The 26,275-nt window shown below is 40.0% G+C and overlaps 1 protein-coding gene across 1 annotated transcript in view; it reads left to right on the top strand.

Annotated features, from left to right (window-relative positions):
- Positions 1–13,860: 13,860 nt before the first annotated feature.
- Positions 13,861–26,275, top strand: part of SUCLG2 (succinate-CoA ligase GDP-forming subunit beta) — a 131,822-nt gene continuing 119,407 nt past the window's right edge. The window contains exon 1 of the mRNA XM_076346618.1: positions 13,861–14,037. Within this exon, the coding sequence (XP_076202733.1) occupies positions 13,954–14,037 (84 nt within the window). The 5' untranslated portion in view covers positions 13,861–13,953. The remainder of the gene's footprint in view (positions 14,038–26,275) is intronic.

The following is a 26,275-nucleotide window of genomic DNA, read 5'->3' as shown; positions in this document are numbered from 1 at the left end:
TGATGCTACCATCATCTTCTGTCATGCTGATGTCTCCACTCCATTTTTCACCACACTCAACACATCAGATCTGTTAGGAATAGATGTACTTACATATTCATATGGACTCAGCTTCATTTACTACCCCATGCAAGACTGAGGTTCAGTTATGATAACTCCTAAATAGATTATATTTAAACACAGTTCTGATTTTCTTCACCAAACAACAAGTATAATGTTATTTCATTTCTCTGGTTCTCCAGATGTTAATGATTCCTTAGCAAATCAGTAAAAATGCCCCTCAGGAAGAGCGTGGGCAAATAAATATGCCAAAAAGTTTGTACATACATCTCCCTCTCTTCTCAGTTCACTGAGAGATGGCAGCAAAGAGCTCCTTTCCTAAGTTTCAGAGCTGCCACAGTTTCATACAAGTATTTTGTGAACACGAGCTAGATATCTTTTCAGAGGGATGACTGAAAGCTTCATTGACAAACTGCGAGTTTTCTTCAAGAGATAGGGTTTGTCTCTTGCTATTGCCACAAGAGTAATATGACCATTGATATATAAAAAAAACCCCATGAGCTGCCTAAGCCTAAGTCCTGTTGGACTGGCATGCTGAGGGCAGGCCAATGTCAGTGGCAATGGTACCCAAAGGAGAACTGTGGTAGGATCATATGGAGCTGTCTTTGACATCCTGACCTGTAAAACAAGGTATAATGTATGGGTGGGTTGGCCGGTGAATCACCCCAGACCTTAGAAGAACAGCCACAAACCCAGCCTTACTCTGAATATTCTCTATACATCCTACCATACACTGGATATTTATATAGGGGAACTGCAATTTCAGAGATAACAAACAAAAAAGCTTGAGACAAGAAGTGGGCTAGAGTATAAGGAATCCAAGCTTCCTACTGCCCACTTTCAAAACACATGCCAGCCCAAAAGGTTAAACAAAATTAATTTATCCAGTTCCACCTGATTGTACAGTTCAGAATTGAAGTAACAGTTGCTTGAGTATAGAAGCATTTTCTTAATATGTTCCTTTTTTCTTTTTTTTTATATAGACTATTTGATTGTTGTTTTCTTGCCACTGAATGTCCAGACTAAAAGTAAATTGGACTTAATTGCCAATTACATCAGGAAGAAAAAAGTAACAGAATGTCAGTGTATTGCCATGAATCTTAGATTTTCATTAACAATAAAGTTAAAGTGTAATATGTATGTCACTAAGGCAGTAGAAAACTCATAGCTGAAAGAACCAGGAGTGTATAGTGTGAATAGCTACAGTTATATACATTATTTCAAGAACAATCTAATAAAGCCTAATTGGTTGAATAATTTTAGAAGATTGAACAGAAACTACTTTAAACTCACTGTCCCCAAGCAAAAAGTCCATGTTCTTAATAAAGCTTCCAGATAAGGCTTTGTAGCTATCAGGCAATTGCATCAAACCTGCCCAATAGCCAAGACCTCCCTCTTTCATAGATCCTTCTCAGCTGCTACTAGAGAGCTAGTCCTTCTGTTATCCTCTCTGTTATCCTGTTGAAATCATAGGATACTGGGCAGAAAAAAGAAGGCTTGAGGTTGCTCCCACTGCAGCGTCTGCAAAGGCAGATGGGATTTACACACAGGCTGAGTTTAGACAGCCCACAAAGACGGTAAGTATGGACACAAAATCTCTTACCTGAGTATCTGTCATTCCTGGGGCTGGTCAGTTAAGTTACCCAGTAGATATGAACAATATTCTTGCATTGCTGCACTGAAGCAGAGAGCAGCTTTTTCTTAGCATTCATTTAGTTCATTGAAATAAATCCTGCTAGTAAGTTATTGGATGGGAATTGAGTTCTTAAACCACACAGACTTAGTTTTGCTCATTTTATGGTATGCACAGTTGTATGGGTATCGTTTTTCTAATCAAATATTTTATAGGTTTGTATTACAGATATTTTCTGGATGCTTGCAAGGGAAACTGGCATGTTACATTTTAATTTCCTAGGCATACAGGAATGCTGAGTATAGATGGAGGAATCCTTACTGGGTCTGTCTCTTAAAATTGCCACTAACATATAGCAATATTTTCTCACCCTCCTCTTCCCTCCCATTGGGGAAAATGGTACCTCAAAGGCTTCTCCTTTTATACAATGGTCTCTAGGCCTCATCTCCCCCAACTCCATACTCCCAAAATAGAGAGCTGAATCTGCCCCTGTTTTTGTCTCTGCTAACCACCAAATTTCTTCCTAAAAAAGTTTTTAGCAAATTTTTCTTTACAGTATGTTTCAAAGCTGCAGAAGGAATGATAGAAAACAGTAAAAACATTACAGCATATCCCCTTCTCCTCCACTCTATAATCTCTGTAATTAGAAAGCAATTGTACTACTTTCTGTTTTTCTCAGGCTTTCCAGAATAATTCAACTTTCAGCAAAGAACATATCTGGAAATACATTTATGTTCTAAACATAGAAATAAAAAAGTTCTAATAAAAGTTAAGTTGCACTCTTACCTACAGCATTCCCTACTGTGAAGGTTACTGTTTAAAAAGTCTGATTATAATGCACCATCTGCTTGGCTTCTTTACACTCGCTTTATTCTTTATTGTGTGCTGCAATTAATGAAGCTTTCTGTATTATTACCATAATAGCTGATGTTTTTCTTTATAAATGAGAAGCAATAACTCCCTGATGAAAATTTCAGTTTACTTCAACAAATGAGGGGAATTGCCTTAAGATTGGACCGTTGTTTAGGTGTCATTGCGGTATCTGACCAGAAGTCTTAGCAATACTGCAAACCACTTGCCTTGAGACACCATGACCATTATAGGTGAGCTGGATGAAGTTAGGATGGCAACCTTGTCTGTAAAGGAGAGTTGTCGTATGTGACTACTGTACTCTTTAGCAGGTAACAAAAGGAATGAAACAAAATAAGTTAACACCATATCTCTCTGAGAGCTTTTGCTTCATCTTTGTTTGGTGGCTTCGAAATACATCACAAAGATAAGGACATGCTGCTAATGCCTTTTTGACTAGGAGGACGGTTTCTGTATGCTCTTGCTGCCTCCTTTTTTTTTTTTTTTTAAGTTGCAGATCATCTTATCTTCCTGAGGAACGACCAAGTATTTTAGATATACAAAATCAGCATTCTTCGCAAGAAGAGCAGAAATTGCATAACAAATATGCACTCTGGTTTGGTTTCACATAGACGAGGGAGCAAAAGTGTCACACAACATGAAACAATCCCTGGCTTTCAGTTCACCAATAAGCATGCTGTCCTAAAAGGAAGGACTCTCCTCTTTGTGGACTTTGACTTTGTCTCTTTTCTTCAACTTTCGTCTACAGTAAACACCCTTCATTCTGCAGACCACAGCTCTACATATGAGACTTCAGAACTTGCCATTTAGTCTTAGCTAAAGCCTAAGAGATAATCAACGGAGGCTAAAATGACCTCTGATAGTTGCCTTTCAAAAACTTAACAGCCTACCTTCAAAAACACATTTCTCCATCTGCCCATCAAGAAAAATGACTTCTGATGGTCTGTACTCACTGCTCATCAAGGACTGATTTTCTCATTTGGGTGGAGTTTTATGGAGCTGATTCTCACTCTCTCAGCCTTTTGGGTTATTAAGACAGACCTGTTCAGTCTGACAGCACCAATGCAATAGGGCAGGACTGGGCTACCTTAACAATTCTATGCAATTTGATCTGTGTTATATGCAATTAATCTGTACATGCTTGCTAGTGGTCTCTGGAATATTAGGTGTACTGAAACTTCCTCACAGTTTTGAATAAGCAGGAAGAAACTGGAGGAATTAGGAAGGCAAATGTTGCAGAATTCCTAATGTCACAAAAAAACAGTAGAAGAAAGATCTTTATAATATTTTAGCATATATTTTAATATAAATCTTCCATCAGTAAAGATCTCCATTATATATATATGTACCTACACACACACTTTTATATATACACACATATCTTCTGTACTTTATATGGTGCCAGAAATCTTTGACTTATTACTCCCACTGGCCTGAGAAGAATGAGAGACTTTTGCAGGATATACTGGTGACAAGTTTGTATAAGGCGCAGTGCCACTGCTTAAGTCTTGTGCTTCTTAGGTTCACAGCGTGAACCTAACTGCTCCTTACATTGAGAGGTGAGGGTTAAAATAAAGACTCATTGCTGTTCTCCAGGAACTCTGGACAAGAGACAAATCCCTTCTCAAGCCTGTTCATTGTCTCTTTATTGACTGGAGCTCGTATTTACATGCTGTATCACAAGATCATACTTAGCATTAAAGCTAAGTGATTAATTCATAACAATTATTGCCTAACAAATTCTTCTCTTCTTCACAGAACACTGATGTATTTTGCAAATTCCTCATTTATTTGTTGTTCTGAAGTAATGAATTAATTGTAATAATCTTCAGTTTTATAGGGTGGTAATAGTTGTGTTTTCAGTTGAAACGTGGCAGGCAGTTGCACATGTCATACAAGTCATACAGTATTGTTTTTCTTTCCTGGCTGGCAATATTATATGCAATTATTGAAGGAAACACTCATAAACTCTTACATACATATAAATTCCATTAGAATTTGGGGTAGTATTCGTTGGCAATATTAAAACTCTTTCAATTATAAATAACACTTAATGACTTGGGTATTCCTACTGTCAAAACCATATTATGCACTTGCATTAATATTTGCAGGTTGATTAGTATTAGTAAGTTCAGTATTTTGTATAGAACTGAACCATGGGCCATAGGCAGTGTAATAACTATGTTCCCAAAAACCAGCAGAGATAAGAAAGTTTACTCTTGGCATTTATCCCTTCAAAGTCTGTAATTTGTCGGGAATCCTACTCTGAATTCCAACAAGTAAGCCACATGTAGCCCTGAGTAACAAACTGATTCATTTCAGTATATAGCTCAACACTCATTAAAAATACACTAAAAGTCTAAAGAAGCTAAATCTAAAGTGAATAAAAGAGTGATTTTCTCAGAATACTACACTTTAGATGCATATTACCTTAATTTTAAACATAAAATCATCACAGCCTTTAAATGAGCTGTCCATGTAGATTTTCTGTTGTTTCCCTGAATTTTTATGACAGTATGCAATTTGAGCCTAAGTGACTCTCAAAACAAACCACATACCTCCTATGGCAGTTGTTTTTAATGAATTGGTCTTCACTGGTTTTCTGCTTAAGACAAAATGCACCATTTTCTGAAGCACAGACTGATAGTACAAAAATATCCATTGGGGTAGAATTTTGATTGTAGACTTGCTTGTGTGCACTAAAACATTCCCAACTTTCCTAGAGAAACAAAACCATCAAAACATATTTATTAAGGACAAACAATATACATAGCAGAAGCTATACCTGATAGCGTTAAATTTAACAGCTAAGCTTGCAAATGCCACTTTACTAAATCAGATGGATACTAGAACTATCAGTTGCTTGGAGAAATTTTATTCCAATTTCCTTTTTGATGCACAATGCAAAAGAGGAATTTTTTAGGCTCTGCTACAGCCAAGCTGATGGCTAAAGCATTCCCATTTTGATCTGTTTAACAAATGCATATTAATTAAAAATATGGTAATTCCTACATACTTTTGTAGAAGCTATTAAAAAGATAGGCCATGGGGAAGTTCTTTTTGATTCCTCCTAGCTCTACTAGTAGAAAAAAAGCTTTCTATTATTATTTCCTGAAGCATGAAAAACCTGTATATGTATACACAGACGTAAGATTTGAAAGTGTGATTATTGGTGTATGTCCATATCCATGAGTTTATAAAATTAGTTGAATGTATATTTTTTATTACAGATTGTAGCAATCTTCATAAGCAAAACATTTTGGAGTTGTTCTGCTTACAGGCTAAAAAAAGTTTTTCCAAAATGAAGTTGTTCCTTAGTGTGTAAATGATATAGCTTCTTTTACTGAATAAAATGCATCTGTGTAGAAAGCAACCATGAGTCTGTACCCTCCCTACTAATCTGTTCATATACATACTGTCCCATGAGGATACAGCCTTTGTTTTTTTCCAGACTTCCCATTTTCTCTTTGAATTTCCATAGAATTTGCAAACACCATTCAAACAGCAAATACTAATGCAGTTCATTTACACTCCTACTCTTCTCTGTGTATGGGAGGTGATGCTTGCAAATGTAGTAGGAATTCTGGCAACTATTTCGGCTAGATGGTCAGGAAAATATTTACATTCCACCATTGGCATGGTGAGTTCTTATTCAATTATATTTTATGTTCTCATCAGGCTCCTAAAGGCTTCCTGCATGCAATCTGAAGGGATGTCCAGAAATATTCACAGCCCATTTTTTCTACTCCAGAAATGTACATTTTCACTACACTTTCTTTTTTGAGCAATTGATACATTAGCTGGTAGTTGATACATCAGCTAGCAAAAGAGACACCTGAAAGCACCCCTTACCGGTACTATGTGTAGGAAGATTGCTATTCACTGGTAGTTTCTATTCCAAAGGGAACAGATTAAAAAATAAATCACCACAACCTTATCTGTGTGGTTGCATTTGTAGATACTCTTCTTCTCCTCACAGCTGGTCTCAGAGCTGAGCCCAGACAACATACCAAAAATGGAAAAAAATTTACAAACTTTGGCCTTTTTATATAGAAGCACTTTGGGAGAATTCATGTTTGACATTTCCATTCTCTCACTGCAAGCCCTTCAAGGCTTGATGATGACACTATCCACTAACGAATGACATGAGGTCAGTGCAGGAAAAAGTAAAAATGAAATGACTTAATGTCTAAAATACAAAGAGTAAGAAATACTGAAACACTGTCTGAAGAAATGGAAGGAGGTGCAAACTGGAAGGGAATAAACCGTACAGAGAGGCAGTGAGACGATAAATTGTTGAATGGCAAATTGATGCAGGGCACCCAGTAACCCAGAATAGTCTGTACTGCGTCTGATACCAGCACATATTATGCCCCCTGTATAGTATAGTATAGTGTAGTATAGTGTAGTGTAGTGTAGTGTATAGTACATACCAGATCTCTGCATGGTATGAAGTACAAGCCCAAGAGTTACGTTTTATAAGCGAGTGCTATTCCAAGATCTCACTAAGGCATTGAGATCTTTTCAAACCACGGGTGACGCAGTCTGCCTACAGTTCTGACTGCAGACAGCACAGTTCCATTAAGCATAAATACTCTTGTCACCAGCTAAGGCAAAAAATCCTCCTTTATGTTCCATACTTGTAAATGTCCAAATATGCAGTCTAGACAACAAAACAGCGAGTGTATGCACCAAATACCATAGTAACTGTTGTTACCCTGCTTTATGTTTAGGCAGTTCAGTTTTCTCTAGTGGTGCATTCAGGTTTTGCTGTAAGATTTTTTACACAGTGCTGCACTTCTTTGTTAGGCTGTTCAGAAAGGTTATGGTTTTCATGAACTTCTGTGATCACTGAACCACTTGCTGGTGTCCAGCCAATTGTAATGAAAGTGAAACCTGCAACCATGCCAAAAGATTTTATTGAAATAGGAAAACACAGCAAGCAATCTACAAAATCCACTGAAATAGTACCCCATGACCCCAAACTAGGTAGCATAGAAAGCTACTTTTAAATCAATACTTAATTCGGCAGAAAAATCAATTTCCCTCCCTCTGCAATCCATAAAATTAATCAAGAAAAAATTACCCCTCACATATTAGCAGCCCTTTCACCCTACAGGTTTAGAAATTAATTACAATAGACAATTTCAAGCCCTGTAACAGGTTGGGACATCATGCTATAAGGTATTTTGCAACCTGTGAATTAAAACATGTATCAGATGTGATGTGAACACCTACAGCTTTCCTAATTTCCCTAGCCTCCCTTTGGTAAAGGCAAACACTGCTTTTTTAGCTACAGCTGTCTACAGTCTCAAGCAGTATCCAGGTTTCATTCCTGGAAAACGCTCACCTTTTTGCAGATACTGTGCAGGACACAAACAATCCTACATAACAAAGCTTGTTATGTCAGCATCCAAGTAATTTCTCTTAAGGCAGCGACATCTTGCCTTTATTCTTCCACATGGGTATTCCAGCCCTGCTGTGAAATAGTTAAAGAGCTTTACTGCATGGCACACACAGAGTTCACAGATTCCTATCAGTAAGCTGTGCCCTTGGGTATGGATGTTCCGCATTTGACTGACTGGGCAATCTCTTTATCTGTGAACTTTCCTTTACACTCTAGATAGCTTGCTGTTAAATATGTTTTTAAATATGATGGCTTGCTGTTAAATATGTTTTTAAATACAATGTACAGAATAGCATTGATCTAGCCAAGATTCTGCTTCATATTTCATAAACCTTATAGTGTTTCTTTTTAGAATGTTTGCCTGCATAACAGACTGAATTGCTTAGCACACACGACAGAGCCTGCCTTTTCATTACATCACTGTTTTGCTGCTATTCTAACCTCTATCCCTTTCCCCCAAGTAACTCTTTATCTTTTTTTTTTCCAGACTGTTAGACATTTCTTTCCCGAATTTAGATTGTCTATACTTTCTAAATGCTTCAAAGGCTTTGTGGGGATATAGTTACACCTTATCAAAGAGGCCCAGCCTCTGTGAGGTTGTTTTCTTCCACTGTATCCCACAGCTCAGATCTTTACACTTTTTGTATTCACAGTCCTATATTGTCTCTGACAGAAGTTCAATAAAATTGTCTTTCTACCCACAGTATCAGGGTTCTCAATGTTGCTGGAACTGAGTGTTATAGACCTACAGTCTATCTCTGCTGAGAAACCTGAACTCCCCTGTCTGCCTTATCATACAGCAGGCCACTGGCAAAAGGTAGCAGTACATCTCTTGTAAATTGATGCATCACTTCTGCTGTTTTCAGCCAATTAATTTATGTCATAATTCCTTAATGATTCCTTTTTACACAGAGTCAAATGGTTAGATATCAAAAAGGTGGAGCATTACTGTTCCTATTACTCCCATTGGTATTGCCTCTCTTGCTATAAATCTTTTTAAAGTGGGTTGCTTCAGCACTTTTTCTCTTTATTCCTAAATGTTATTATTTAAAGTCTTCCCTGTTTTAGGCACTTCTTTTCAGTTTTTAGTTTTAACTACATGTCAAAGTTATCATGCAGTGTTAAAATGTGGCACTCTAGCTTCCCACAGCATCAAACAGAAGAAGCAAAGACTGTTTTAAGGCTTCACTTTATTCTTTTGCTCCTAGCCTCATACGAGTTCCACTACATACAGCAGAGGTGCACACAATTTGACAATGAAAAAGGCAAACTGATATTTACATACATAGATCGATGATGCAGTGATAGAGCTCATGTATTTGCTGAAGACAGTGCAACCAGAAAATTTGATCCTACCTAGCGAAAAAACACCCTATCCTGCTTGCTTTCAGGATCCCTCCCATTATATTAATTTTTTAATGAATGGAAATTTTGCGGCTGTATGCAATGACTGAACTCAGTGACCTAGGAGGTAATTTACAATTCTAATATGCTATTTTTCATTCTTTATTTTATCCTTCTTTTGTTTTCTAGACTTGAACATTGTTAATTTAATTTTAATCTTCCGTTACCCTTCCTCCACTCATTGCTATATTTATCACTTACCATACATTTTTCTTTTTGGTTTTACATTTGGAGACAAGCAGACATGACCAGAGAAAAGGAATGAGGAACAGTGAAGGACTGGGACAGCATCATAGACTGAGAGGGACTTGCGCATCAGGACTCATACTCTATAGTGTCACCATAAGACTCAGTCTATGATCGTTTCCCGTTCTTCAGTCACCTACAGTGGGACTGTTTTAGTGAGTTTGTTGCAGTTTTACTACCCTCATGCATTGTTTTTGGGGATGCTGTGCGTGGTGTATCTTTCACATACAGATTAAGTTATTCTCTAGGAAATTTATGTGGATATGAAGCTCAAGTTCTATAGTTGACACAAGAATAATTACGAAGTAATATGCACATGATGAAATGTCTTTCAGTTCATTGTTTTCAGTTTTCTGAAAAAGAGGCTACAACCCATCGAAAACAGACTAGAGCAACCATATCATCAGTGAGCAAAAGCGAAAGTGTGAGGGCTCACCTGACTTGCAGGTACTCTACTGAAGTTGTAAGACTAATCGTGTGAATAAGAAAAGATGTATTTGGCCCAATTCTATTTCAGTCTAAGTTAGAAGAGTATCCTATCCATGAAAACATAAATGATCCCTGCTTCACTGCTGTAATAGTGGGTTTATTCCTGACATGTATCAGGATGAGCTCAGATGCGTTACTCAGGAAAAATTATTAAGAAAGAAAACTCCATTCAGCCCTGCTAGCTATAATGAGTTTGTACTTGTCAAATGGTTTTATGGTTAATGAAAAGTTAATGATAAACAACCTTTCTAAATGTCTGGATACACCATCCATGTGCTGGGTGTGACATCCATCTTTAGCGAATAATGGTTTGGGAGGTAATCTGCATGGACGAGAAAATGAATATACTATTTCATTGTTACCAAGTACTGCTGCAATGAAGAGGAAATGCAAAAACACTTAAAATTATGCTTTACCTGTGATAAGGTAACTTTTTTGGTTTTAAATGTTTTCACTTGAACACTATCAACTATTTAGGCTTAAGGACAAGTTCTTAAGAGTTATGCCTTATGCGATGTTTTTTTAAACTTAATTGTAAAAACATTATTGGTTGGTTTGCATTACGTAGATCACTGCTAAAAAGCTTAGCTACAATCTAGCTTTTTATGCATCCTGGGGAAGATATGAGAAAGGCAGCACCCTCAAATGCTGCATACCCATGATAGATACAGGGAGAAATGTTTGGAAGCCCAGAAGGAATGTCCTTTGAAATCAGCCTCTCTCCCTCTACCCTTTTTTATTTTGCAGGTCACTCCCCTTCCCTCCTTATTTGTGAGGATAGTGTGTTGGGACTACTCCTTAGCTGTTCCCAAATTCCTGCATCCCGAGTGAGTTTCCTAACAATAATTCATATTGGGTAGGAAGGTAGGAAGGCTCTGCAGAGGGACCTGGACAGGCTGGAGCGATGGGCCGAGGCCAACTGTATGAGGTTCAACAAGGCCAAGTGCTGGGTCCTGCACTTCGGCCACACCAACCCCATGCAGCGCTACAGGCTTGGGGAAGAATGGCTGGAAAGCTGCCCAGAGGAAAAGGACCTGGGGGTGTTGGTCGACAGCCAGCTGAACATGAGCCGGCAGTGTGCCCAGGCGGCCAAGAAGGCCAATGGCATCCTGGCGTGTATCAGAAAAAGTGTGGCCAGCAGTAGGGAAGTGATCGTGCCCCTGTACTCGGCACTGGTGAGGCCGCACCTCGAATACTGTGTTCAGTTTTGGGCCCCTCACTACAAGAAGGATGTCGAGGTGCTGGAGCGTGTCCAGAGAAGGGCAACGAGGCTGGTGAAGGGTCTGGAGAACAAGTCTTATGAGGAGCGGCTGAGGGAACTGGGGTTGTTTAGTCTGGAGAAAAGGAGGCTGAGGGGAGACCTCATCGCTCTCTACAACTACCTGAAAGGAGGTTGTAGCGAGGTGGGTGTCGGTCTCTTCTCCCAAGTAACAAGCAATAGGATGAGAGGAAATGGCCTCAAGTTGTGCCAGGGGAGGTTTAGATTGGACATGAGGAAAAATTTCTTTACTGAAAGAGTGGTGAAACATTGGAACAGGCTGCCCAGGGAAGTGGTTGAGTCCCCATCCCTGGAGGTATTTAAAAGACGTGTAGATGAGGCGCTTAGGGACATGGTTTAGTGGACATGGTGGTGTTGGGTCGACGGTTGGACTCGATGATCTTAGAGGTCTTTTCCAACCTTAATGATTCTGTGATTGTGTACCTCTTCGCTTACACACCCACACTCATATCCTTGTACCCCATACTCCAAGAAAGCTGGCTGTTGCTTGCTCTGCTAATTGCTTCAGAGACCTGTTCAATCAAAATTTTCTTTGGTTTACACACACATAGAAGGAAACTGAATGTGAAGACAATAAGTGCTATACCTCTTCTCCTCACACTTTAAAGATCAGGTATCTCCTACCCTAGAGATACAAAAAAATCATGTCTTGGTGACTAACCCAGACTGTGCATTTGCACAGTGTTTTTCCATTTACTAAATCTAAACAATAAAAAATATAGTAAAGAAGGTTCTCCACTATTTATATTATGCAGTGAAAGTGCTCCTCGTAGCATTAAATAATAGTGTTGCGTGCAACCCACACACATTATCTGAAAGCTTATATACCTGTTATATATATATATAAACCTAATGCAGACAGCCATACTAGTTTGTATGAATAGGAAACACTGTGCTTACTGAACCACAGTCATGAAACTCAAAATGAAATTATATTTCCTCCATCATAATACCAAAGTCAGTATATAATATTCTGTAAGAACAAGCACACAGTAATACCTAGGTTAATACTGGGTACCATACGTTATTGCTCAATGCTATCAAAAAGCTGTATCTTCAGATTTATTGAAACCTATTACATTACTTAAATTGTCATGACAAAGACAAAACTGTTCAATTTCAGATTTTTCTAGCACCTCAGTTTTTATGAAATTGCAGATTTTTTTCTAATAGAAGTATATTTTATTTGCTGATTAAATTCCAATAAAGGAGTTGTTCAGTCCCGATTTTTTTAAAAACACGTTTAGGAGTTCTAAGTTCTAAGCACTGACAGGAGCATTCTCCTTTGTTCCCACTCACATCCTGGACTAGCAGATGGGGATTTGACTGTTTTGTTTATCCAACTATTTCATCATAAACCACTGAATAAATAATGTTCAGCATAACTAATGCCTGCATATAATGTTAAACTTCGTATGCTTCAATACAGGTGAATTTAATATGAACTGTTGTAAAATTGCAAGGGTATCTCATCTGCTGCTCAATTGTCGCAATTTTTTTTTCAAACCATCGTTAATTGGTAATTTGTGTGAACTATTTAAAGTCAACTGTCCATTACTCCTAGGTGGATTATCCAGAGTGTGCATTAACTAGAAACAGATATAGAAATGCTCAGTGGGCTCACATAGAGACTGTATCTGGAAAGACCAGGCCATTTGACTCTTGAGCTTGCTTCGGATTGTAGACCGCTACACCTGTGTCCACATCAGCCCCTAAGTCATTCCTGATGGATGGAATGAGGTATTTTCACAAATATGGCTTCTGGGACTCACTTTCATGGAACCACAGCTCAGACTGGGAACTCCTATGTTAGATTTTTATATCCACATGATGAGTCATGAGCTAGCAGGGCTCTGGTCTTAAGCACTGTCCCCTAGGTGGGCCTGAATTCAGTATCTCAGTTTTGGCATTAACTAACAGGTTTTACCTGTGGCTGAAGAACTAACAGAGGCATTTTGTGGAGTTCAGATTAAAGTGCCTATGAAGAGTCAGCTGGATCCCAGCAGGGCATATTAGGTCTTATTAGCTTGGGTTAATTTACTGTTGCCTATTTAAAAAAAAAAAAGTGCTTTTAGTCATGAAAAAAAAAAAGAAGGCAAACCAGTCAGGGCAGTACCTCTACCAGGCAACGACCCGCAGTTCAAGGCTGCCAGCTCACCCTACCCAGCCCCTCCGCACATCGTTGCCCCACCGTTCCCAGCCACTGCCTTCCCCACGCCCTTCCCCACAGAGCCCCCTCCTGCTCTAACCACCCGCACCGGCCCCACGCACAGCCGTACTCGGCACGGTTACCCCCAAACGCGCCCTTCCCTCACACCGGCCCCAGTCACGCACCCTACCCCAAGATGTCCTCCCCGCCTCCCCACGCGGTCCCCCGCCCCCGTCGACCCCTCACAGCCTGCCCCGAGACCCGCCGCCCCGCAGCGGGGCCGCCCCGGGCGCCACGCCCGTCCCCTCTCCTCCCCTCCGGAGGGGTGGGCGCCGCGGGGGCGCGCCGAGCTTCCGCCCGGGGAGCGGGGCAGGGCGGAGACAGCGGCCGCCGCGAGGGCACGCGGCGCGGCTAAGATGGCGGCTCCCCTGGCCGGGCAGGCGGGGGCTGTGCTGCGGGACCTGTCCCTGAGATCTGCCCGCCTGTGGGGCGGCTTCCCGGTGAGTGAGCCCGGCCCCGGCCGCCGCATCCCGCCGGCTCTGCTCGTGGCCCAGGCGCCGAGGGAGGGCGGCGGGCCGCGCACCTCGCGCTCTGGGGACCCTCTCCTCAGAAGTCGCCCTGCTCCCCATCCCCTCAACCGCCGCTTTCCGCCCCCTGAAGCCGCCTTTCCCCCGCGGCCGCTGGGGCTCCCCCCTCGCAGCCTCCCCCTGTACGCGCCCGTTGCTTGCAGCTGGAGGGAGATCTTTCGCTTTCCGCCTTGGCGGACCTCGGGCTGCTGCTCAGGTTTCGTCGCCTGGAGGATGCGTTAAGCCTGAAGCCGCGCTGTGCTCTTGGCGGTAGAAGTAAACAGACCAAGCGGCCCTCGCTCCATCGTGCCTGGCGCTTCGCGGGGTCGGGGCAAAGGTCTGGTAGCGGCGCTGCGGCCCCGGTCAGCCGCTCCGCCGGGTGAGGGCTGAACCGACCAAAGCGTGACCTGAAGCACCAGCTCTGAAAGCCTCCCTGCCCCTAAAACTAAAAATACTTTTAACTATTTTAGTAGCAGAAATAGGTGACACCTTGCACGAAGTAATATCATTTACCTACACGCGTTTTGGGTGACAGCATCGGGTTGGCTTTGGCTTTGTGCTGGTGGCTGAGGTCAGGCTGGAGTGAGGACGCCCAGTTGCGCTCACCTGGAAAGGCTGGTCGTTGCTCTGACTTCCCGGTGGTCTTGAATCTCAGAAGTGTGATGGGAGAGAGTAAATGGGCCTCCTTGAAGGGCTCGTGTTCAGGAGCTCTCTTGAGGTGTAGCGGGAGTTCTTTATTTGCCTTGACAGCAGAAATGCTGAAGGTAAAATGAGATATGTACATTTTAGACAGCTCTGGTGCCTTTGGCAACCAGCCTCTTTATTTTGTCTTTCTATCAGATCAGCAGCTGCACGGTAATCTACTTTGGTCCACGCTTATGAGCATAAGTATTTTCCCAGAAGCAAAAGCCTCCGGAGTGAACAAAGCTGGTTTCTGGCTGGTTCTGCTCTGCAGGTGCCGCTGCTGGGGGTGCTCGTGGCTGCCGGTGTACCGCTGCGTGGGACGGCTGTCGGATAAAGCATGGTGTTGGTGCTGAACGTAATGATGAACGCTGTACATCTACTTTTGTGTGGTTTATCTTTTAACCTGAAGGAAGTTAGCTAGCCCGGTTTTAAATCTGGAATCTTTTGTGCCCAACTTTCGTTTTTTGATGGTGGGTATAGTATTTGGCAATTCGGTGCAATTGATTAATTGATTTAGTGTATGTCCATTTCATATATACACAGACAGGGAGGGAGTGTGTGTGTATATATACATACGCATGAATGTGTATATACATATATTTATCTGTGTACATACATACATATTTAAATCTATTTGTGTTGATGAGCAATCCTGTCAGTCCCAACAGTGTTTGGTGCGTATGCGTTATATGGTTGAAGAGGTGTTCCTGCCATCATGACTTATGCGACTGATCCTACAATAAGGAACTCGGAGGTAACCTCCCTGTTTTTGTGTGCGTCCCTACTGTTTCTGTAGGGCTCTGATATGGAGGGCTTTTGTAGAGCTTGAGTACGGAGCGCTGTCTGGACAGAGTCATCTCAGAGTGAGGTGTAGAAGGTGCTTTGGTTGAGCTCGGTTTCAAGCCCTGTCTTTATCTGGTGCTGCTGGGGATTTGAGGTAGAGGTGGAAACTAGGAGTTCACGCTCTATTCTGTCATCTCTCAAAGCGTGGAGTCATTCTGTAAGTTACCCCACTGAAATCACTGGATATCAGCTTAGACTCTCAAGAGTATTCTTGGGATACTAAGGTGGCCAACTTCTTAAAAAAACTTTTTAAAATCTTTTTTATGTGTTACTTATGAAATAGAGGTATTGAACTTGTATTACAAATCACATTTTATTATTCTATTTTTGAACTCTGACAGATATTGAGAGCATCTCTCAAGATCTGTGCTTTCCAAGTAGATTATTTTCAAGAACCACATCAATACGGTGTAACAACAAATCAAGTTCTTAATTTCAAAGTAAAACACTTTCCTGTAGAAAGGTCTTCATTTTCGCAATGTTGCTTATAGAATTAGCATCTAAATGATCTCCTAACCTTCCACTGTCTCAGACTTTAAACTACAAATAAGTTCATCAGCCAGGGTCTGGATTTCTGTGCTACAAAGTAGGACAAAGCCTCTGAGAGTAAGAGTCCTTCCACTGAAAGAGTTTCTCTCATTTGTTATCATTCACTACTTAGCTCAGACCGGAAGTTACGCTGTTACTTTTATTTATTTATTTGCCATAAACCAGCAAAACCTGTCGTCTTCTCAAAGCCTATCACATTGTTCTTTTCACAGATAAGGGTCTTCCGTACGGGAAGGATATAATCAAGAAACATCAACATTAAACTTTGTTATTTTGGTAACCCTGTGTGAGTAGGTACTTGGTGAGATTTAAAATCTTTCTTCATAACCTTCATGACTTACTACTGGAGTGGTGTTTGTACACTTCGTATCTGTTGCAAAATTTCCTATTATTTCAAAACTGTTGATGTTGTTCATAGCTGTGTTGAAACAAGCTTTTTGAGAAGTTTGGTTGTATACTGTCATTATAATCTACACACAAACATTTTTCTGTGTAAGTTCATTTTAAGGGTGGAATAAAAAGTACTTGGTCCTATCACATAAAAATATTTTATTGTCCTTCTGCTTTCCCTTTGGCTCTACCTTTTTTATAACTGTTAAACATTTTTTGCTCTTTTTACTTTTTATATTCTTGATAGATTCAGTTCTTTGTGCTTTTGGAGTTTAAATCTGACCAAGTGTTTCAAGAAGATAAAAGATAGATTTCAGTTGTCTGCAGTGCAGGTGGACAAGCGTATTTAGACCTGCTCTTACTGGAGCAATATTTGTAAAGAGCTGTGACAAATGCTCCAAGGACCACTCTGCAGCAGAATTCAATCTTGTTGGCTAGCAACAAATAGGTTCCATTGAAGGCTGTTTATTTGAATGGGAGTTGGATTGGGCCCTTTGGGAGAATGCTGTGTTTTCAAAATAGCTTCAGATGCAGTGGGTTTCAGTGATGAATATAAATAAGGAACAATTAAATCAGAATCATTAAAAAAATGCTTACGGTAACTCTCCAGTTTTCTAATACAGTGAGCAGATTGGCTGGTGCATTATGCTAGCCTTCAAAACGGTCTTCAGTCCTGCTGTAACCTTTCCAAATTTCATGCATGTTGAAAATATAAAAGAAAAAAAAGGGGGGGGGGGAAAGGTGGAATTAAACAATATTCCTGTTATAAAATCTGCTGAATGCTATATACGTTAAAAATGGGGAACTGTACGAGGTTGCTTGTATTCCTAGACTTGAATACCTATAAAGCCTCACTAACGCTGAACTGAGAAAGTTCTGTCTTTGTTAAGAAGCTATCAGCTGTGAGTTTAACGATCTTCCATGCAACAGAAAACATTACTGAAAATAACTTTCAATTCATGACTTCAGAAGCTACTTCAGTGCCAAATTCTTACTTTTTTTTCCTTGGCTTTGTGTTAAGTTCTTGAAAGTTTCTTGAAGGTTCAGACTGTTTCCCTATTTGGCTCTTCCTGGTTGACAGTTTTGCTATAATTTTTAAGGTTTTATGTTTAGAGGCAGGAAATACATGAGCCTACAGACTTTCACAAACAGTTTTTCCTTTAGGTACCTAAACCAAATGACTAGAAAGCCCTCTTCAAACTCTGGACAAAACTGAAATGCCAAAGCGGAGCAGATGTTTGGCCCACTCCTCCCTGGCAGTTCCATTAAACACATGGTTATTGAATCCTTTTTCGAGATGAAAGAAGGAAATGAAAACATAAATATAACTTAGACTGTGATTTTTTTTTTTTATTTTTTTTTTTAAATTATTTTTTCAGTTAGCTTTATACTAGTGGAACTTCTGCCTTGGGAGCAATCTGGCTCTGGCACAGACATTCACAGCTTTAGTCTTGAAGTAGAAAGCTGTACTTTGCTGCATTTATTTACCTTTCTTTGTACCTCATGTAGGTATAATCAGGGGATAGAGCTAATTAGATAAGAAGAGACAGCCTTCATGAATATGACATTAGGTTGAGAATTAGCTGGGACACCTGTGGTCTTAAATCTGGCTGTGGATAAGTAAGCCCTTCCTCCTGGCCGTCTGTCTGAACCCCCAACCAGTTTACCCAAAGAGACCCCTTACCTTGCTCGGGTATATTTAGGATTCATTTTTTTGCTATAAAAGCAAGTGTTTTTTCATTGATGTGCCTCCTGAGGCACTAGGTAAAGTGTCAATAGACAAACTCTGTGTTTTCTTTACAGGTGATTGTTTCCTTCTGTTTTTCTCTGGAATATTGTCAGTGCATGTGGCAAATTTATTTTTTTTTTTTTTAAATTGTCTTTTGGTCTTTCTGGCTGATGACTGCCAACAAGGATGCTATGAAGAATGTGTGAAGATGTTGAGGTTCTTTTGGGAATACAGAAAACTGAGATGAGGGCTTAGAAACACTTGCGGTTTGGTTGTTTCTTGGAAGTAGATAATTTCTCCATTATATTTTCCCCTGTCTTGTTTGGAAGGTTCATTTTCAGCAAAAATTGGAAATGTATTCATTTAGTGCTTAGAGATGTGATTCTCCCCCTCCCCATTTTGGGGACTCATAGGTACAGTTCCAAGATTAGTTAACCCCAACTGATACATTTTTTTGTTGCTGTTGACCACACGTGTAGTGGGTAGTTCAGCTCATTATTGCCTCGGCCAGTCCAATCTTTCTGTGCGTGTTTGAGACTATAATCTGCAGCTTTGAGCATATACCCTAAGGATTTTCTCCAGAAAATTTCCATCTTTAATACTGTCTGCTGAGAAAGCCTATTTCTAGCCATCTGTGAATCAGTTAGCTGTATACTCATCTCTTCCCTGCTCCACAGCATTTTAATAAAACACAGGACATAGAAATCATGTTATCTGTGCAACTGATTATGACAGTAACTTTGGAACTGGTAATTAAACATTGATCCATAATTAATAGCTGGCTATTGGTCTTATTTTAACTAGATAACACAGCAGGAGTAGGCATGAAACTAAGAGAAGTTAAGATTGACTATTGTGAAAAATTTCTTAATAGTGGAGGTATGCTGTGCTGTTGAATAGATGCTGTTGAAGTCGCTGTTGCGTGAATGATAGTTAAAACAGATTCTAAACAGTAAGCTGAAGCCCTCCTTTAATATAGTAGTGGAAATAAGAACCCAAGATTGGTGAGGTTTTTGTGGTGATTTTTTTTTTTGTTTGTGACATTATGCTGATGGTGATGTTCTTGTATAATTAGTGGCTAAATATTGACTGTGAAGGAATTGAAAAATAGCAAGTATTTGCACTTATTTGTTGGAACACTTTTTTAACTGTTTTTCAGTTAAATGGCTGAGATTAAAATAGCCTAAAGTAATACCATAAATTTCAGGAATAGAGGGACTGATATTTGGAGCTTGCTTTAAACATAGCGTGAAACTTTATGTGAGAGAGCAGCTGGAATGCATGGAGCTCCATCTAGGGAGGGTTGATGACCCAGATGAGAGCCTGTGGGTCAGGGTTAGTGAGCAGACCAACATCATTGACAATGTTATTGTACATGTCTGCTACAGACAGCTTGATCAGCAAGAATCAGATGAAGCTTCAGACAACTGGAGGAAGCCTCATGTTAGCAGGCCCTGGTCCTCACGGGGGACTTCATTCACTCTGGTATCTGCTGGAGTGACAGTGCAGCAAGGCAGTAGTAATCAAGTAATCCAGGAGGTTTCTGGAGAGTGTTGATAACAACTTCCTAATGCAGATGACTGAGGAGCCAGCAACGGGAGACATTACCGGACCTCACGTGTACAAACAAGGAAGAACTGGTTGGGGATGTGAAGATCAGGGCAGCTTGGATTTATGAAGAGGAAATGCTTGGCCAACCCGATAGCCTTCTCTGGTGAGATGACTGGCTTTGTAGTTGAGGGAAGAGCAGTGGATGTTGTTTATTTTGACGGATACAGCATGGGCTGTAATAAGGTACTAGGAGCGAGGCTGGGAATATTCCTAATTTCCTTAATCATTGAAATAATGCCATCATCCTTTAGGCTTGGAAGTTCTGTTCCATTGGATTAAAACCCTTTCCCTTCCTCTCCCTCCATATAGTCAGACCGTATGTTTTAATAAGTTTATTAGTGCCATTCAGAACCATGAATACTCTGACTGGAGTTTTTTTAAGGCTATGTGTAATTTACCTGCGATCTATGTTATGACTATTATACGTTTGGGTTTTAGGAGCTGCATAGATCTTTTTATGTCAGGCATCAACCAAGGGTAGAAAAACCCTGGTGCATAACCTATTTGGGATTTTTTCCATGACCTCTCAGTTACTGCTTCTCTATGTAGTGCTAATGGAGAGGTTATTTTGGTCAGTCCGTTTTCAAAATCTAGCTGCCCGATAGTCTGTGCAAGGTGACAAAAACATGGCAGACAGAGGTGTCAGTCTGTCAGATGGGGAAGTGAGGAGTTTCAAGTTCTCCGCAGCCTTGGAGCCTGTTACAGACTATGGATTGTAATGTCCGGTCATTCTTCAGTATTTTCTTCAACTGGTGCAGAGATGTCTCGTCCCACACCACATTGGTAGTATCTGTTAAGGGTCAAATAAAATGAGGTTTTATGATTAAAAAGCAAAATATGTGTGTTTAAGTCCCTGACCTCAGTAATACATCTTATTCCTTTGAAGATCTAGTAACACAGATATTCTGAAAACCATCCCTCATAGCCAGTTGTCTAGGATTTTTTTTTTAGACCATTCCTATAGCAGTGGGAGATTTGAGGTGGAGATGGGATGTCTTGCTTGGTGTTTGTGAAAGAGGAGCCCAGGCCCGGGAGGAGCACCTGGGAGTTTCTGACCCTGCAGAGTTGGCACTTCCCTCCTCGTCCCCCTCGTGCGGGAGGTTGGCTGGGGGGTTTCTGGCTGGTTACAGATTGGATTTCTGCCAGCAACTGAATGCTTGATGCATTACTTTGCTTTCTCTTACGAGCAGCCATTTTGGGTGGGCATTGGCTTTGCTGGTGACCTCAGTCGCATAGTGCCTGATTAATGTTATCAGCTGGCAGGTAGGCAGTGTTTTCAAAGAGCTACTCAACGAACATGCTTCTGATGAAGGATTGCTCTCCCCTACTCCCTTTGCTCGCTGATTAGCTTTTACTGTACACCCAGCTTCCACATGTCTGCAAGTCTCAATCATTCCAAATGGCTGAGCATGGGCGCTGAACGCGCCTGCGTTTCCAGGAAGCAAGAAATCAGATTGCTTTGTTTTAGGGATGACTTGAAATAGACTTTCATTTGCCTGGAAAGTTTGATCAGTGGTGTTAGAAATGTAGGAATCTGCTTTAAGGTCAGAGTCTTTGATGATGAAGAGATGCTGCTGCTCATAGTGTCCTAGGCTTGCTTTGAGATTTGAGAATGGCAGCAGGGTGAATTTCCAGTGTGAATAATGAAGAAATATTAATAAAGAAATAACCTGCAAAGGAAGGAAAAATGTTCATAACTTTTTGCTTCCTATTAAAAGCATACTTTCGTCAATTACTCTGGCAGTTTCTGGTTTCTCCCTAACTGCCCAAGCAGTGGGAAGGCTGTCTTCTTCTTGTATGTTTGTTCCTTTGAGTTTGCTTCGTGTCAGTCTGAGTCAAATGGTTTAATCAAAACAAGATTTATGAACAATAAAATGTGTGAAGCATTCTGATTTAAACAAAAATTGTGTAGCAGTCATTTTTTTGGTGCTTCCAGGATAGAAACTGTTACAGTCCATTCTGCACTAGTTTGGTAAACCAACTATGACTTAGGCATGCAGTAGAACTGTTTCTGTAGATACCTTTTTATATTTCTTTATTCTACTGCTGTGGGCATTTGCATCTTTATTGCTTGGGAATGCTATGCTGCTTAGTGCTCAAAGTCATAATCTTCTGTGATGACATAATTAGGTAGCATGGAAATTATGGTTTGACTTCAAGTATTAAAGAGCTAGAACAAAAAACAGTGATTGTTTCATATTTGCTTCTCTCTGATGAGAAATATAGCTCAAACTGTCTAAATTGGCATTTTATTGGTGTTTTTCTTAAAATATCAGTGTCTCCTAACACTTGAAAAAGTATTCTTCCAGGGTATGGTAGGCATGAAATGCTGGTTTGATAGATATGATTACTTGAGACAGGAATTCAGAAACATTTCTGATCAACCCATTGACCATGCTTTGAGTTTTCTAACGTTTCAGGAAGCTTAATTAGGATGAAGTGTACAAAAAATCAATAGTGGGGATACTCTGGAAAGCATACTCTTTATATCTCATGGTTAGTGGTAAAATAGTTTTAGAATTATTTTTTCCTGGTTTGTATTTAATATTTAAAGCATTTCTTCATAGTCGCATAAAAGTATAATTTTAATCTTGTAAAAAAATTAGGAAGTTAAACACTTTATGAGATGAGAACAAAAATATGAAATTTTCCCTCAAAATATTTAAAATAAAAGAATATTTCTGATTTATGTGGAGAAGAGCGCTCATTTCACTTTTTGAATATGTGATGCATATCACCAACAATCTTCTTTCATTTGCAAAGGCAGGGAATGTATTACGGTATTTTCTGCAACTGATTATGCAGTTGTGTATGGCAGTGTGTTTATTTTCATCAGATACTTCAAAGCCCTTACTTTTTAGGTCAGGAAAGTATGCTTTTCCTAAAGCTTTGAAGTTTTAAATAAGAAAAAATGAACGTAATTTGACTAAAATTAATTACTAATGCAAAGCAGAGCTACTGATGGCTAGCACATTGACAAAAGCAGAAATTGAATCTGTGAATTCATATTCTTGTTTCCTTTACCCAAGCAAAGGCTCTGAAAATTGATTCTGGAAGTACAAAGCTTCTGTAGGTGCGCTTGCTTCTTGGGCACATGTGGATGTACAATAAGTATTTCTAATACTGTTTTATTCTGCTGAAGTTTGGTTAAAGAATGCAAGAAAAAAAATGTTTTGCAAATGTTTTCTGAAGTAAGTGGGGAGGGCATGTTCCCTACCTAGTGCAAAATTGTTTGCCCCTTTGAGTGGACTAGCAGCTTTGTGTTTGGGCAGGCTGCTTTGTTTTGTTGACATCTATTTGTTATGTGACCTTAGGCATGTTGTTCAAAATAGAAAGTTTCCATGTAATCTCATCGAATAAGGAGCCTGCTGTGTTATGGCTGGGCTTTCAGAAGTTACTAATGATTCACTGCTCAGGTGAACGTTAGTGGGATTGGAGTATACTCAGTTCTGCTCAGTCAGCCTTTAAATGCTAAGCAGAATGCATCAGAGAACTGCTCAGTGTCAAAAGTGTGCTGTCACTTAATTTGCAGGAATTTCTATTTTGGTGTTTGCATGTAAATAGAAGCCTCGATACTCCCCTGGGTGGAGGTGCAGGATGCAGTTTGTCAGGGATTTGGCTATGTCCTGCTTAATTTGGAGGTCAATCTGTAGCAGCCTGACCGAAACGACTGCTGAACAATAGGCTGGCAAGGTATGGGAAATGGAGTAGTGTTCCACCGTCTCCTCTTTTACTTTTGAGCACTACAGTCCTCACAAAACCACATCTGCAGACACCCAGAAAGATCATCCAGGTGGTAGCTGCTAGGATCTGCCTTGTAGTGCACAAGGATGTGGGCTCAGATTCTGGTTTTCTGAGATAAGGAGAATAAGGATGACAGAAGGAGCTCGAGTCTGACCCTGTGCATGTTCCTGGTAGTTTACAATGGAGCTTAGTGGGTGGGAGAGTGTATTTACAGAATAGCTGTCAAAATCCCTGTGTGTAAGCAAGCTGTAAATAAGTCTATAAAGTATAATCATTACTGGAGACTTTAAATCTGCAGTGAGTGAAGGACTTGCTTCAAGTTCATTCTTGTCTCTGCTTCCTTGCATGAGAAGTAAACAGAAGGATAAATCAGAAAGCTGAGTTTATAAATGTGATTTAAAGGCACGTTGGAACAGAATTGTGTAGGTTTATTTTTTTTTTTTTCCTTGAGCTAATGACCCAAATGAGTTCTGCAGTGTAGGAGCATCACACCACGCTGCATCATTTGCAGGGGAGTGCAGAGGTTGAGCTTGGGATCAATCAGTTTGCAATCAGACTGATTATAAAAGGACAAGGAGGAGTACAAGATAAAATCAAAAGAACATAGTAGGACAGAAGGGTATACAGGGAGACGTTCGGGAACCCTTGAAGTAAAAAGGTTTCTTGCAGTAGACAGCTAGCAGGAACATTCAGGAGAACTATTAAGGGAAGCATTATGGGTTTGCTAAAATAACAGTTCAGGATTTTCAGCCCCACTTCCACCCTGAGTACATTTACTTAGAGGCTGGCAAAGCTTTAAATAATCCTTACCATTTTATCTGCAATACTGTGAAATATCGAAGATATAACTGAGATGCTTCTAAAACTTTGTGTTTTTCATGTGCGTATTGCTATGCCTTAGCTAAAATGGAAAGGTTTCTGAATAGATACTGTTCCAATTTTTAATCCAATCTATATGGCTTTGTAAATCTATGTTTCAGAATTGTGCATAATATGTGAATGAGTTTGGTGCTGTCTTCTGGAGTCCTCTTCTGTTTCTGTGGCATTTGTTAAAGTGCAGCAAAATTATACTGTTTTGTATTGGAGCCACTGTGGAAAGATTTAGAAGGTGAGTTTTAATGAAAGAGATAATTAAAGCAAAGAAAGCCTCAACAGCATCCAGCCACTTCAGAACTGATGGATGCACTCCTAACGTTCCTCTTTCCCAGCCGAAGGATTCCACCACTGGGAGAGGAAAGAAAATGCTGAATCAAAAATAAAGAAGGATGTCAAAGTATCATTATATGTTTCCAAACAGAATATTGATTAATATGTCATTACAGTTAAATATTTTTTTTTAGTAGCAGGGAATGTTGGTTTAGAGGTGGAAGAGGTAAATCCTCATGAGTATTTTACGTATCTATTAATGAATTAATTTTGAGGTAGTGGGTAGTGAATGAAATGTTCAATCCCCCCAGTCATGTTGGCATTTAAGTTTTAATCTTAAAAAGCTCAAATAGAGAGTGAGGGAGTTTGATTCATGACTTTACTTTGGGGTCAAATCCAGTAGGCTTATTTCTTTAGTTAAATCATTCACTCTCCCAGGTTAATTTTAACATTCAGGGTAGGCTGTTCAGGTTAAGGCTGAAACTGTTCTTTTTCTAAATGGTTCCTGCAGGACCTTGCTACTTTGAACTGTCCTGTATTACACATATATGTCAGACCTTCTTACTCTGACTAAAAGCGCACCCTGCTGCAGTCTCGTGTGTCTGACTTTGTATTTTCTCCTTAAAAAGCAGAAGCATGACTTATATGGCCATATCACGTAGAGAGTATTTTATTGGTGTTTATTTTATATCAGTTGCTGTTCATTTCTACGATACTATTAAAATAAAACTCCTTTGGCAAGACCTGAAATCTGAAGGAGAAAGTAATATTGTTTCTCATTTAAATTGTGTATGAATAAATGATTACAAATTGACAGATATTGCTTGTAGTGACTCTTGAGTGAAAAACCAATTTCTATTTCCTTCTTAATTTAGGAACTTAAAATTCTTAAGAGATATAAAGAGAAACTAGACGCAGCCCCAACACAAACAAAGAGAAATTATGAGTTGAAAGTTTAATAGCTGCTTTTGTTTTCAGGGCCATGTTGTACTGCACTAAATCTGCAGATGGACAGCCTTTTACTACACTATTCCTGTGGATAGGTTAGAATTTATTAGTAACAACAACAAAAAAAAAAGGTACAGTAGGTGGTTGTGTGGAAGATGCAATGTACCACATTCTTCAGTGTCCCTAATCTGAGTCCTTCAACCTCTGCCCTGGTGAGCTCAGTAGAGCTGGGGTATCATCTCAGTTTCTCAAACAGTCTCTACCTGTTAGAGCAGACGTATGTTAACACATGCCCGATGCAGCATGTGCCTCTGCAAGGGTTTATGAAGTGCTGACACTTGTATGCCAGATGGGCACGTTCTCTCACCTGTGTTCAGGAGGGTCAGAATCCCAGGGTGTAAGTTCCCATGCACATAGATGTGAAGTTTTCTGCTGCAGCAGTAGGTTTTTAGGTCCATACAGTTCTGAAAACTTGTGCCTTTTTCAGAGGGCTCATCCTGAGGATTCACTCACTACCAGGCTTTTATT

Source organism: Aptenodytes patagonicus, chromosome 8 (assembly GCF_965638725.1).
Source record: "Aptenodytes patagonicus chromosome 8, bAptPat1.pri.cur, whole genome shotgun sequence".
Lineage (NCBI taxonomy): Eukaryota > Metazoa > Chordata > Aves > Sphenisciformes > Spheniscidae > Aptenodytes > Aptenodytes patagonicus.
This window is presented reverse-complemented; position numbering and strand designations above follow the sequence as displayed.